The sequence below is a fragment of the Musa acuminata genome, chromosome BXJ3-6 (assembly GCF_036884655.1).
Source record: "Musa acuminata AAA Group cultivar baxijiao chromosome BXJ3-6, Cavendish_Baxijiao_AAA, whole genome shotgun sequence".
In the NCBI taxonomy this organism is placed as follows: Eukaryota; Viridiplantae; Streptophyta; class Magnoliopsida; order Zingiberales; family Musaceae; genus Musa; species Musa acuminata.
In genome coordinates, this window is record NC_088354.1 from 10,057,885 (window position 1) to 10,070,460 (window position 12,576).

General features: G+C 43.1%; 2 protein-coding genes and 1 long non-coding RNA gene across 3 annotated transcripts; 2 read left to right on the forward strand and 1 right to left on the reverse strand.

Annotated features, from left to right (window-relative positions):
• The first annotated feature begins 145 nt into the window (after window positions 1–145).
• LOC135641096 (uncharacterized) lies at window positions 146–438 on the forward strand. Its single transcript, XR_010497570.1, has 2 exons — window positions 146–284; window positions 405–438. It is a non-coding gene; the product is annotated as an uncharacterized LOC135641096 (long non-coding RNA).
• A 624-nt stretch (window positions 439–1,062) lies between these two features.
• Window positions 1,063–5,469, forward strand: LOC103987717 (serine/threonine-protein kinase D6PKL2). The gene is made up of 3 exons (XM_009406099.3): window positions 1,063–1,229; window positions 1,873–3,799; window positions 4,430–5,469. The coding sequence occupies exons 2-3, from the start codon at window positions 2,022–2,024 to the stop codon at window positions 5,277–5,279; spliced, it is 2,628 nt and encodes an 875-aa protein (XP_009404374.2). The 5' UTR covers window positions 1,063–1,229; window positions 1,873–2,021; the 3' UTR covers window positions 5,280–5,469.
• Window positions 5,470–6,861: 1,392 nt separating this feature from the next.
• LOC103987718 (uncharacterized) lies at window positions 6,862–12,515 on the reverse strand. Its single transcript, XM_009406101.3, has 3 exons — window positions 10,004–12,515; window positions 7,968–8,278; window positions 6,862–7,514 (listed from the first exon to the last, which is right to left on the reverse strand). The coding sequence occupies exons 1-3, from the start codon at window positions 12,058–12,060 to the stop codon at window positions 7,162–7,164; spliced, it is 2,721 nt and encodes a 906-aa protein (XP_009404376.2). The 5' UTR covers window positions 12,061–12,515; the 3' UTR covers window positions 6,862–7,161.
• Window positions 12,516–12,576: the final 61 nt, after the last annotated feature.

The window sequence follows — 12,576 nt, forward strand, 5'->3', positions numbered from 1 at the left end:
GGTGCTTAGCAGATTCACCCACCACCTGCTTGCTACAATGACCATGAGGGTAATTCCCCAACCGCAACCCTTTTGTGTTTTACACCAATCGAAGACTTGGTGTCCCACCACACCAAAGCAGCGGCAGCTCATTTTCTGGGACGAATCACTGCCCATCCGAAAGCAACCATTTGATACTATCGCGAGCTGTATGTGCTCGACGAAAGGCCTCTGAAAGGTACGTTGGCTATCGAGAACAGTCGAGTAGACCGAGAAACAGCACGAGGGAGAACATCCAAGAAATGGTGAGATCATCCTCCACCATGTGCTTTTGGAATCATTAGGCTTTAGTTAATGATACATGTGTTGACTTGAATATATTTTAATCCTGTCGCCATTCTTCTCCCACCCTGAGTAATGTACAGTGTGGTCAAATGATTCAGCCCCCACTTTCAAGCATTCCAAGGTGGCTTGCATGTATGTTGCAGTTCAATTGCAGCCAAATCCAGTGGCATGCATACAGAAACAGTGAGCAGGGATGGATCCAATGATCCAAACACTTAAAGAACTTGAGATAGCATGGAGAAATTAATGCCAGCAGGTGAAGCTCTACAGGCTCATCAGATCCCGTAATAAGCTAATTAAAGACTTGGGTGGAGGGGGTGGCAGAGGGTGTAATATGCGGTGACCAACAGGCCTTGTTTTGTCGTCAGCGACGCCCCGGGCTGGCACCGAAGCGAAGGCGGACCCACCGCGGGGTCCATCGTAACGAAGGGCGGCGTCTTTTCTGCTGAGCCGTCTGATCTCGATTTCCTGATCCTCACTATTTGGTTTCCTTCGTTTATTTTACTCTGTGGAGGCGTTTAATTTTCTCGTGGACTTTATAACTTAAATAAAAAAAAACATTTTTTTTATTAAGAAGGGTAAAATCAAACGGCTTTTTTGATCCTTTTTCTTTTTCTTTTATAATTAATATATTATTTTTTTGTTTCTTTTGTGTTTTTACTGTGTTGTTGTTTTCTGTTCTTTTGGTCTCTTTTTCCACCTCCTCCTCGTGATGTGTGTGTATGTGTGTGTGTGTCTGTCTCTCTCTCTCTGTTGCGCTCTCAAAACCCTAACCCTCGGAAACTACCGGTCGATCCGCCATTTCCGATCGGGGTTCTAGCTCCGGACGGTGGTTCTTGAGTGAGATCGTCGACTCGGTTCGTCGATCCGGATGTGTACCGGCATTGGCGGTGGATCAATTCGCGGTACGGCGTCCTCTTCGTCCCGTTTAGTCGAGTTCTTGGAGCTTCTTGCTAGTTTTCGCAGATCGATTTCTTCCGAGAAGATGTCTTCGTTTTCCTCCTTTTCCTACTCGATTCGATGACAATGCGAGTGCGTAATCAGCAGCACTACTACTTCTTTGTGAATCTTTTTTTGGTGCGTTCGGTGTCTTTTCCTGTTTTGCCTGTCCTGCGGTGAGACTGGATGCAGCGGCTTCTTGCCGATGGGAGTGACGATGACATTCTTTTAGACGTCTAATCTTTGTCGATTTCTTGACGGGGACTTGTGCAGTTCTTGACGGTTTTTATGGGTTCTTGATCTGGTTAGTGTGATCGGTTACTCAGCATGTGTCTCGCGCGTATAATTTGCGCCAAGAAAAGGGACACTGGAAGTTTTACCCCGAGATGTCTGAAAACGATGATGTTTTCCGGTGGCCTAGTTAGTATTTTGCCGGAGTTCTTTCTGTGCTTTTGGTTTATTGGTTATTTCCCTTTGGATGCTTAATAATGCAATCAAGGGGTAAAACACAAAACTCTTGTTGGGTCGCTTCATACTACATATTAAATTTTGATTTGCTCTCTGAAGTCGTAGTTTAAAGATAGATACTCCCTTTTCATTCGTTTGCAGGTTCATGGTCTCTGGTGATTTGAGTACAAGAATGAGTACGGTAATGGAATGTATAAAGGCGAGCTTGGTGGCTCATATCACTGCTGCATTCCATTTTGATATGTCTCTGATCTTGAGGTCAAGGTAGAGTTCTCAGGTCTGATTGAGCCATGAATCACCTAGAAATGGGTTCATCAGGTGGTACTTCTGAGATTGTTGAATCAGTTGAAGAGTCGAACTTGGATAATTACTACGGTGGTTCTAAGATGCTACGGATTAAGCTCAAAACAAATGTACAAGACGGGAAGTGTCATGATGTTGAAGATGATCTTGGTAAACTTTTGAGAACAATTGATCTCCGGACCTCATCTGGGGCGCTTGGTCCTATGAGTAAGCCAGATGTTGACTTGTTGCAGAAGAATGCTTTGAAGAAGCCCATCAAGGTTGGAGCATCTCGACCATCAGGAATAGGAATATCAGAATCCGTCACCTTAAAACAGGCTTTGAGAAGATTATGCATTTCCCAGGCATCGGAGATGGCTGCCATGAAGAGGCTATCAAAGCCAATTAGCTTATCTGGGACTTCTGAAGCTGGAACGATCAAGAAGCTTTATGCATCTGTGGTGGTTCAATCGAGTGACTCTTGTCTTCCTATAAATGGAGGACAGAGAAATTTGGTCGAAATATCCATCATGCCTGAAAGGGTCACAGCAGTTCCATCAAAAAAGGCAACCGTACCTGGTCAAGTGCAAAATTCTGAATCAAGTGATAATAATGCTGTTTCATCTCCTATATCTTCAGTTCTCAATAGACGTAAGGTAACTAAGATCAGAATCCAAGATGTAATTAATCCAACGTCAGAGGACTCCTTTGAAAGTCAATCAGCTGCAGTAGAGACCGAAAAGAAGGGAAAATCAGTTTCAAAAGCATCCACATCAAGCTCACAGGCAGTTGCTGCATCAAGCAAGGGTATGGTAAGTCAGCATTTAACCAAGCCAGTACACAGGAACAAGGCCATTAGAAAGAAAGGAAAGCCTGAGCCAGCTTCAGCACCCGATGTTTCCACCAAGCATAGTGAGGTGAATATAGGTGGTGTTACAGTGCCTACAACCAAACCATGTTGTCCTAAGGAACCTGTCACTCCTGCATGTATTACACCCACGACCAAATTATGTCGTCTTAAGGAACCTTCCGCTGCTGCATGTATTACGGCTACAACCAAATCATGTCGTCCTAAGGAACCTACCACTCCTGCATGTACTATTCCTACAACCAAAACTCGTCGTCCTAAGGCACCTGCCACTCCTGCAACCAGCACTTTGAATCCTGCTGCTGTGATTGGTAAGGAGCGCATTGATACCGGTGCAAACAAAACTCTTTCCAGCCCAAATATCCATGGCAGTAGTAGAGCTATCGGTGTAAAATCAAGTGAATTCTCTAGATCAAGAGAAAAAGGGGAGTGCTCTCACAGCTCGAAAAGCAGCATTGGGGATTATAGTAGCAGCACTAGCATCAGTGAGGAGAGCCATCAGAGCGGTGCTAGTTCAAAAGGTTGTAGACCTCACATGTCAAAGGATCTAAGATGGGTGGCCATCCATCAAATCCTAATCCAACAAGGAAGTTTAGGTCTAAAGAATTTTAGGCTCCTCAAACGACTTGGTTGTGGAGATATTGGAACTGTTTATCTTGCTGAGCTGGCTGGTTTCGAATGCTTATTTGCATTGAAGATCATGGATGTTGAATTCCTGGTTAGCAGGAAGAAGATGCTGAGAGCACAAACCGAAAGAGAGATATTGCAAATGCTGGATCATCCATTCCTTCCTACCCTCTATGCTCATTTTACGACAGAGAACCTCTCATGTTTAGTTATGGAGTTTTGCCCCGGAGGTGACCTGCATGTCCTTCGACAGAGGCAACCTTGTAGGAGTTTCACCGAGTCTGCTGCTAGGTATACAAATCAGATTATTCATTTTTATATATTGCTTTGATATTGCATGTTTGTCAGAAAAGCAATTTTTTGCTGTCGATATCCATTGCATAGAGCTTGACTCATAGTCATGTTGAATTACTATCGTTTTGGAGTAGCTACTGGAAATAGGATATTTTAAGCATTTGACGAGACATAAATGTGAATTTTCGCATCATCAAATCCAATTAAGATTGATCAAATATTCTAAATTTATTTTCTTTCATGAAATGAGCAAAACAGAGACATCCTAAAATAGAGATTAGTTGGGTAAGGAAGATCAGTCCATAACGAATCAGTGTTTGATTTGTCAGAAGCAAATTTCCAGATACAGATTAGTTCAAAGCATATTGATTTATTTTTTGAGGTACTAATTTATCACCATTGTACAATTGGTTATCGACAATCATGAGTTTGTGTGTATAAAACAGTAGAATAGGATATGCTTCATCAGATGGATTTAGATTTCAGATGGAATGATCAGTTGGCTTTTGTTTTAGTGGAGTTTTTAGTGTCCATTTTGGATTAAGACTGCTGTCATTGCTGTTCTTGACTTTGGTGGATGTTGCCTCTTTATGCTACAAACTTGGTTCTTATCAATGCTTTCTGCAGGTTTTATGTCGCGGAAATCCTACTTGCTTTGGAGTACCTACACATGTTGGGTGTGATCTATCGTGATCTAAAACCAGAAAACATTCTGGTTCGTGAAGATGGTCATATCATGCTCTCCGATTTTGACTTGTCTCTCCGATGCTCAGTAAGCCCGACCCTTGTCAGATCCTCCTCATTAGGCACACAGGAGTCTGCAAAGAAGCTCTCAGGACCCTGTGCTGAAAATAGCTGCATTGACCCTCTTTGTCTTCGACCATCTTGGGTTCAAGTTTCTTGCTTCACACCCCGTTTGCTATCCTCCACACAAGAGAAAACACGGAAGGAAGTAGGTGGACAGGTAAGACCACTTCCGCAACTTGTGGTGGAGCCGACTGATGCACGTTCCAACTCCTTTGTTGGGACCCATGAATACCTAGCACCAGAGATCATTAGAGGAGATGGACATGGAAGTGCCGTGGATTGGTGGACCTTTGGGATCTTATTGTACGAATTACTTTTTGGTAGAACACCCTTCAGAGGACCTGGAAACGAGGAAACATTGGCCAATGTGGTTTCTCAGAGCTTGAAGTTCCCTGAGAACCCATCCGTTAGCTTTCATGCAAAGGATTTGATCAGAGGGCTTCTGGTAAAGGAGCCGGAAAATAGATTGGGATCGGTCAAAGGTGCCGCCGAGATCAAGCAGCACACATTCTTTGATGGATTAAATTGGGCCCTGATCCGATGTGCAGCACCACCCGAGACACCAAGAAGCCATGAGATTGGGACGCCCCTGATGTTGCATAAGAAAAAAGAAGGTAAGTGTCTTGATTTCAGGGCGAACGGAGAGGACGCGGAATTCGAGCTCTTCTAGCAAAAAAAAAAAAAAACTTGCTAGACTCCGGTGGAAGAGTGTAGTGTACTACTTCACTTGGTGGCAGTTGCCCATCTTAATTCCCTACCCTACCTGTTGTTGTGACTATCTCTATCTATTGAAGTAAAATGTAGGTGTAATACGCCCGCCCCTGTTGGTAACATGAATATGATGGGTTGGTTCCACATAACATCATGAGCCTCTGAACCACTCGTGCTGCTAGTTCTCATTTTGTCCTCTCTCAGTTAAACCCATCATCCATCGGGCTTGGTTGGTGGTGGAAACTTAGATGCCAATTTGATAGTCTCGTGGTTTAATTTCAATTTTCTCTTTTGGAATCTGATGTACTTGCAGAGCAGGCAGCAGCCCCTTGCAGGGACCAATTCTTTTTTGATATATTTATGATCATCACTTCCCGGGAATTGCTCATACGGCAAAGGTCATCGTTGTTATTGTTGGTAAGAGACCAATTCTCTTCTTTCTTTCTTTTTCGTTTTTTTGTGTCTTTGTAGAGATGCTTGACAATTCAACTTTATAAGATCGATGAGCACGAATGATTTTCCCGCATATTGATTCTGAATTATTTCCGTGTCAAATTGCTTTGGTACATGATCTTGAAGCCTATACTATACTAATTACTTTGGTGTTGAAATTGTGTTGCAGATCGATCTTTTCCTAGTAGGAGTATAATACGAAGCCAGTCTCTGTCGTTTTGATGATCACGATCAAATCTGCCTGCCCACAAAAGCATGATGTTTGGATATAACGATCGGCAGCTGCTTTAATATCATCCGTCCGTCTGCTACTGCTACTGCTACTGCTGGGCGCTCTTCTCCACCATACGCTTTAATATTTTGTCGCCATACGCGTTGATCACCTTGATGGAGGAGAAGGCAGGCCTTTATTTCTGTCATCACGTAACGCCATCAAGCCATCATGGATGAAGGAAGGTAAGGTCGTGGAGCCCATGCTGGTGGTCGGTCACTGGATGCAAACTGGCATGTTCAGAAGATGATTCAGCCCCCCCCCCCCCTCTTCTTTTGAAATGGAACTGCTGCGTTCTTCGTCCCCATCGGTGATGTATCTATCTCGTAGCCTCCTAGCGAAATTTTGCTCGTCAGACAATTTGAGCAAACCGAGCGTAGCATGAAAGCGAAGTTGAGATTGATTGATTGATTGATTGATTGATTGTAGCGTCTGAAGGGGCCCACCAGCATTCGTTCAGAGTTGGATTGAATCGTGTCTTGGGGGAGTAACAAAACATCCGACAGCAATGATACCGGTCTCCCCAGAGAAACTGACATGTTACCGATGGAGAAACAAAAGGGTTAACATTGCAGAGTGATGCGTTCCGCACCGATACAATTAACTCTTCCGCTGTCGGTTTTGATGCCTAGCCAGCCTCCACAGCATCTGTTACAAAACAAATGGAAAATGACCAGAAAGTGTCACCCAAAAACTTTTGCTTTCTTCATGCACGTAAGTTGGACCTCCACAGGTTTCTGTACTTTCCAGCTGACCGTACACCCAAAGAACCAAACATCATCATAAGATTGAGCTACTGAAAATTCTCAACAAGAAAAAGCGCAAAAGTGTCACTGCTTGTTAGATTATAAAAATTCTGCTGAGATACATGTTTCGAACAACTCAGTCACAAGCTTATGAAACAATATGACACAAAAGCTATTACATTTCTGAGATACTGTCAACTAACCTGCCACGATAAGACGTGTCTTCCAGTTTAAAAAGATGATAAGAAGATTAAAACAAAAAAGAGAGAGAGAGATGTTGTTGGCATATGGATAACAAAAAACAAAACCATTCACAGAGCATATATTTCGAAGGGACAATCTGTGTCACAGTAGATTCGACCTCCAGGTGTTCAATCTATATTCAACGGGGCATCGGCGATGGCTTCGATATCCTTCTTGCTCTTAACCAAGCATCTTTTCATCGTTTCTGAATCGAGCTTAGGCAGGTCTTCTGCAACTGCCAGGTATCCATAAAGAAACGGGAAGTTCTTGAAACAAGCTTCACGTTCACCGTTAGCTTTACTTTTGCTGGCAGTCCTCTGATAAAACTCTTGTCTGCCTCGGTTACCATCAGCAAAGCAGTTGTGAAGCTTCTCCGCTTCTTGCAGACCAGAAAAGGTCGGGAAGAACTTAATCAAGAACACATTCTGGTTTGCAGGTTTCCCATGGCAAATTGTCGTCTTCCCAGCTTCAAACCCCATTTCTGGAATCCAAAAGCAACAAAAGTTATATACAACTATTAAAGAAAAAAAACACTATGTCCTATTAATAGGACGCTAAGATGGAAGAAAACATTCTAGGCACCACCAATGTGCCTCAACTAAACCATGCACATCAAAGAATTAGTTTATTTTATGGGGGGCAATTTCTCCATGATTCCCCATCCCTGCTTTTTGTATTCATGGCAATAGCTTCATACCCAATTGATAAACTATAACAATGGACTTTATTAGCAAACAAAATACACAGTTAAAAAGAAAGCCATAACTTTTGACAGAACATTCTCATATAACTCTAGATGTCGACTAACCAGATAGCAGTAACATTAGGAAAACGGCTACCCCATGCACAACCGTAGAACTAATAGCAGTAGATAAGTGGCAGGATTTTGGTATGGATCGGTAGCATTTGAAGCCAGAGGTGATTTATAACAAACCTCTTAGTATTTCTTGTATGCCTTCAGTAGACAGGACTTTTTGTTGGCTGTTACTGACTTTTTTCTCAACGGAACTATTATGGACGATAACAACAGGCGGCCAAAGTATCAGATCCTCCTTCATAGCCTTAGCTTCAGCAGTAGCTCCAGATTGGTAAATCTTGGAATTGTCAGGAGCCACGAGCCAATTCCAGTCCACAAGGAGACAAAGGGCTTTGTGAAGACCCAAGTGTTCTGTCTTTAAGCCCACCTTGCCAGAGTGATACAGGTGACCCACCAAGCTGTGTGTATCTACAAACTCCTTTGACATGCTGAACGAAAGGAGAAGAAAAGAAAACTGTTCAAGTAATATAAATTTCTAGGCATTTAAGCATATATCCAATCAACCTAGAAGTAAGTCGATCTTGCAACATCGTCTCCGCCTTTGCACAAAACATTAACTTAGTACTTAGTGCCATTTAACTTAAATAAGGCAGCTGTTCTCTTCTTATATGACATATCAAATGTATATGTTACTTAATGAACAATTCCAATGAATGAAATCCAACTAAACTAAGCCAAATAGCTAGGCTCGCCGTACCACAGCATACTGCCCCCCATCGTACCATGTGTCGATACGTCAGTATGGATCGGTACGTACCATACCAACATCTGATTAGTACACCGGTATGGACCGATAAGACGAACCATGCCAAATAGCATTCATAATTAAGAATATTTTAATTAAAGCAAACAGGAACAAAGAATATATAACAAGCAATAATAACCAATAATCATCGAAAATTGAATGCATGACAGGCAAGGGATGATCGACAATAAAATGACTCCCTCAAATAATTTAGAAGAAAAATCTAAACCCTAATTGACCAACAAATTAAAAGTCATGATGTTCCAAGCATTTGGAGTCAACCACATCGATCTTTCCTACCATAGTGTTTTTGTCGAGGGCAACTTAAACACCAACAATTAATTTAAAACAAATCAAGAAAACAGATATCCAAATGTAAAGTGAAGCCATATTAACAGTCAAAAGAAAACAACTGAATTTGGTACCAAATTACAAGCAAGGAAAGTTAGGTATCCCAATTGTAATCCCAGACATGCCAAAAGTAAAAATAGAAGCTCAAACTAAGTGTTTTATGTGGAAGAAAAAGGTCAATGTCGCATCAACTACGGAAACCATGTTTTATGAGGAATTGGAAGGCCAATATTACATCAACAGGAGACAAAGTGTTTTATGTGGAATCAAAAGACCAAAATCACAACAACTAGGAAGGAATCTCATTGATTAGATCGACACATGGAGACCCAATCAAACAGCAAAGACAAACCATCTACTCTTCCACGTGAATTTTACGAGTGAAATGCAGATTCATAGCATTAGTGATTATTCCTGGAAAGTAATAGTTAATCATATTACCAATAGGTTAATCCCAGAACAAAGTCCAACTTAATGCCAATAATTGGATGATGGGATTGAAAGTCCAACTTGATACCAATAGATGGATGATTACTTAAATATCTTGCTATCGTATCTATCAACTTGAACTAACAAACATTTATAACCTTGGAACAACTTAGGCTCCTACAAATCAGCCTTCATCCACACAGTACCATTTTCACAGCACTCGTCTTCACAATCTATGTTCAATGAACAGGAAGTTGTCATTGCCTCCATGTTATGTATAACGATAAAGTGCCAAGGCAAATCATTTGGCTCCAGAAGTCATCATCCTACTTTGTGGATGGTTGATCCTTTCAACAACAGTTCTAGCACAGGTAACAAACAGCACTCTTTTAAGCCTTCTCTACAACTAAAACAAATTTAATTTAAACCGAAAATATTTAGTCCTAATCAACTAGCAGAATAAGATAGGAACATGCTTATTTCTTGCAGCTGCAATAAAGGTATTTCAGTTAATCGTAATTGGAGCAGTTGAAAGGCAACTAATGATGTGCCAATCATGTACTTCTCAGTTGCAAGTTGAACCAAGCATTCAACTTCCTGAAGGCTACCACAGATGAAGAAGACAGACCTGCCACATACGCAACAAAGAAGAGGACTCCCTGGTCCTTGCTCTTGGTATCTTTTCACTTGCTGTGGATTCTCATTCAATGACTTAAAAAAACGAAGAAAGGCCTTGTGCACTTGCTGCTTAAACTCTTCGGAACCTTCAGCTGGATCTCTTTTTACTCGCACATTATCATCTCGTGGAACATTTCCATCATGATTCAGACCATCATGCCGGTCTACTATATCCTTCTTCCAGAGTTTGTTGGGTCTAAACTCCTTTCTTCTCTCAGAAGTATATGGACCACGGGATTCTGAAGGACCAGGCCTCAATCGTCTTTTTAAGCTCATACCATGGCCATGTTCCACATGTTTGAAGGTCCCCCCAGAAGGCAACCAAGCATCAGACCTAGACATTCTATGAGAAAGTGACCTATATTTGGTATGGCCAAAATCCAACTCTTTCGAGTTAATATCACCTTGCCTTTCTTCTTCTGGCCATATATCATCAGTAACACCAGGTGAGGAGATCCTTCTAAAAGCAGTTCGATCATTGGATGCAACACTTCTTGGATCAAATTCATTTATGTAACTATTTTCTTGAGTAACATATTTTCTTCTAGTCATCCTTTCTGATGATAGCTGATAAAGACCTTCCATTTCCGACTCCCTTCGTGGCGATCTCACAACCTGTCCATAAATATCCATTCGATGACCAGAATACATAGGACTCTTAGGTCTTTCCTTGTAACTAGTACGAGCAGCATCAATCCCTAAAGCATATGTTTCTTCGAGAGATGTTAGTTCATGGACTCTTGATGGTTTTACTCTGTATCCCAGATGCCCACTAGCAGAACTATCTACATAGTCCACAGTGATGCCTTTACCCTCACGATAATCCAAGTCCGCATCTCCATGTAAAGAACGCTGCTTGTCCCAGAGGCTACTTTCGCTTGTAACATTTCGAGAAGTATCCAATTCACCGACCCTAACTCCTACCAGATCCCTGAAAGATGACCCTATTTTTTCACGATGGTCAGTACGAGAACCCCATGGCACCTTTTCATACATGTCATCCAATACAAGAAATTCACGATCACTGAGCTCTCTCCGGTTGATCTCATCATAGCCACGGTATCGGGGCTCGGTTCCAGCTGGACTAAGTGGGGCCCATCTAACTGGCTCAGAGAACTGCTTTTGACTGTACCCAATCCTCTCCACAGTATCGTCCATAAACTTGATTGGAGCATCTCTAATGGAACCATCCAATGGCCGGCGAAGGTGATTGTCATACAAGCCCAACATATCATCTTTCGGGAAGCTGGATGATGAGGCACCACCGTAGAGCCTCGGAAATGGAGGATCTGTCATTGCAAAAGGTGTGTCCTTAAAGTAAGCCTTCCCTCCCAGTCTCTCGTCATAGGGATTTCTCAACTGATCATGGTAGTCATGGTGCCCCACATTCAAAGAGCCTTTGCTTCTTCCCATATTGTCTAGTTTCAGTACGGCAGCATCATGTGAGTAGTTTACATCTGCAGGTAGTGAGTATAAATTTTGAGGGGATCCATCATCCAAAAACAGCGATCTTCGATAATGCGAGTTTTGCGTTTCAAGCCCCAAAGATGACATCCCTGGTGCCCCATTGCCTGGCTGGAGAATGTCTTTATCCTTGATCCAATGAGACAGTCTCAAGCCCGGTTTCACCTCAGAATCCAAGTTAGATGGATCACCAGGCAACATTAACCTATGTGGGATCTCATAACTGTTGTATCCAAACGGCGAGGGCCGGCCATGGAGCTGGGGTGGCAGTGAGGGTTCGTCGTGGAGCTGTCGTGCATAATCTGAGTGCCAAGGGGCATAGTTCCTGCGTTCAACGGAGGTGCTCCGGCGGCCTGGTGAGCGCCGGGGCCTATCCCTGTTCGGTGGGCTCAAGCTGTTGCGGCGGGACCGATGGAGAAAGCGGTTACGATGCCAATCTGATCGATTGTTCTTCGTCTTGGCAGCTGCTGCGGCAGCAGGAGGTGACAGTCCCCTGTCGCCTCTTCCTCCTCGTCCTCCCGCTGCAGGTGCCCTGCCGCGCATCTTCTCGAGAATCTAAAATCCCAACAGGCAAAAAGGTCCACGAGGCAGAAGAATCCTAAACGATTGGCTCCTGGAGCGCCAACCCCGATTCTTTTCTGTATCGGGCAGCGAAATCCACCAGAAGAATTGTCTCGGATCGGAGATAAAACTCAGGGCAAAATCACACAAGGCAACAAACTCAAGAATTACACGGCAACCAAAGAGTAAGAACGCCCAAACCCTAACAAAATCCTATACCCATCTCGAAACCCTAACCCTAATCCTAAACGAACAGGGAATAGCGACGCCGATTTCTGCCGCCAGAGCGGATCAAAGACGAGATCGTATTCTGACCTTGCACCAAGAAGGCATAGAGATGCTGGATTCCGTCGCCGAAGCCGACTCCACCGCCACCACCGTCACCTATCTGCCCACTGGCGGTGCGCTCCCTTTACACTCGCGCTCCGTGTTGTTACGGCGTTGTTGGCGATTCGAGCGCTGGCCCTTAAATAGCATTCTTGTCTATTTGACATAAAT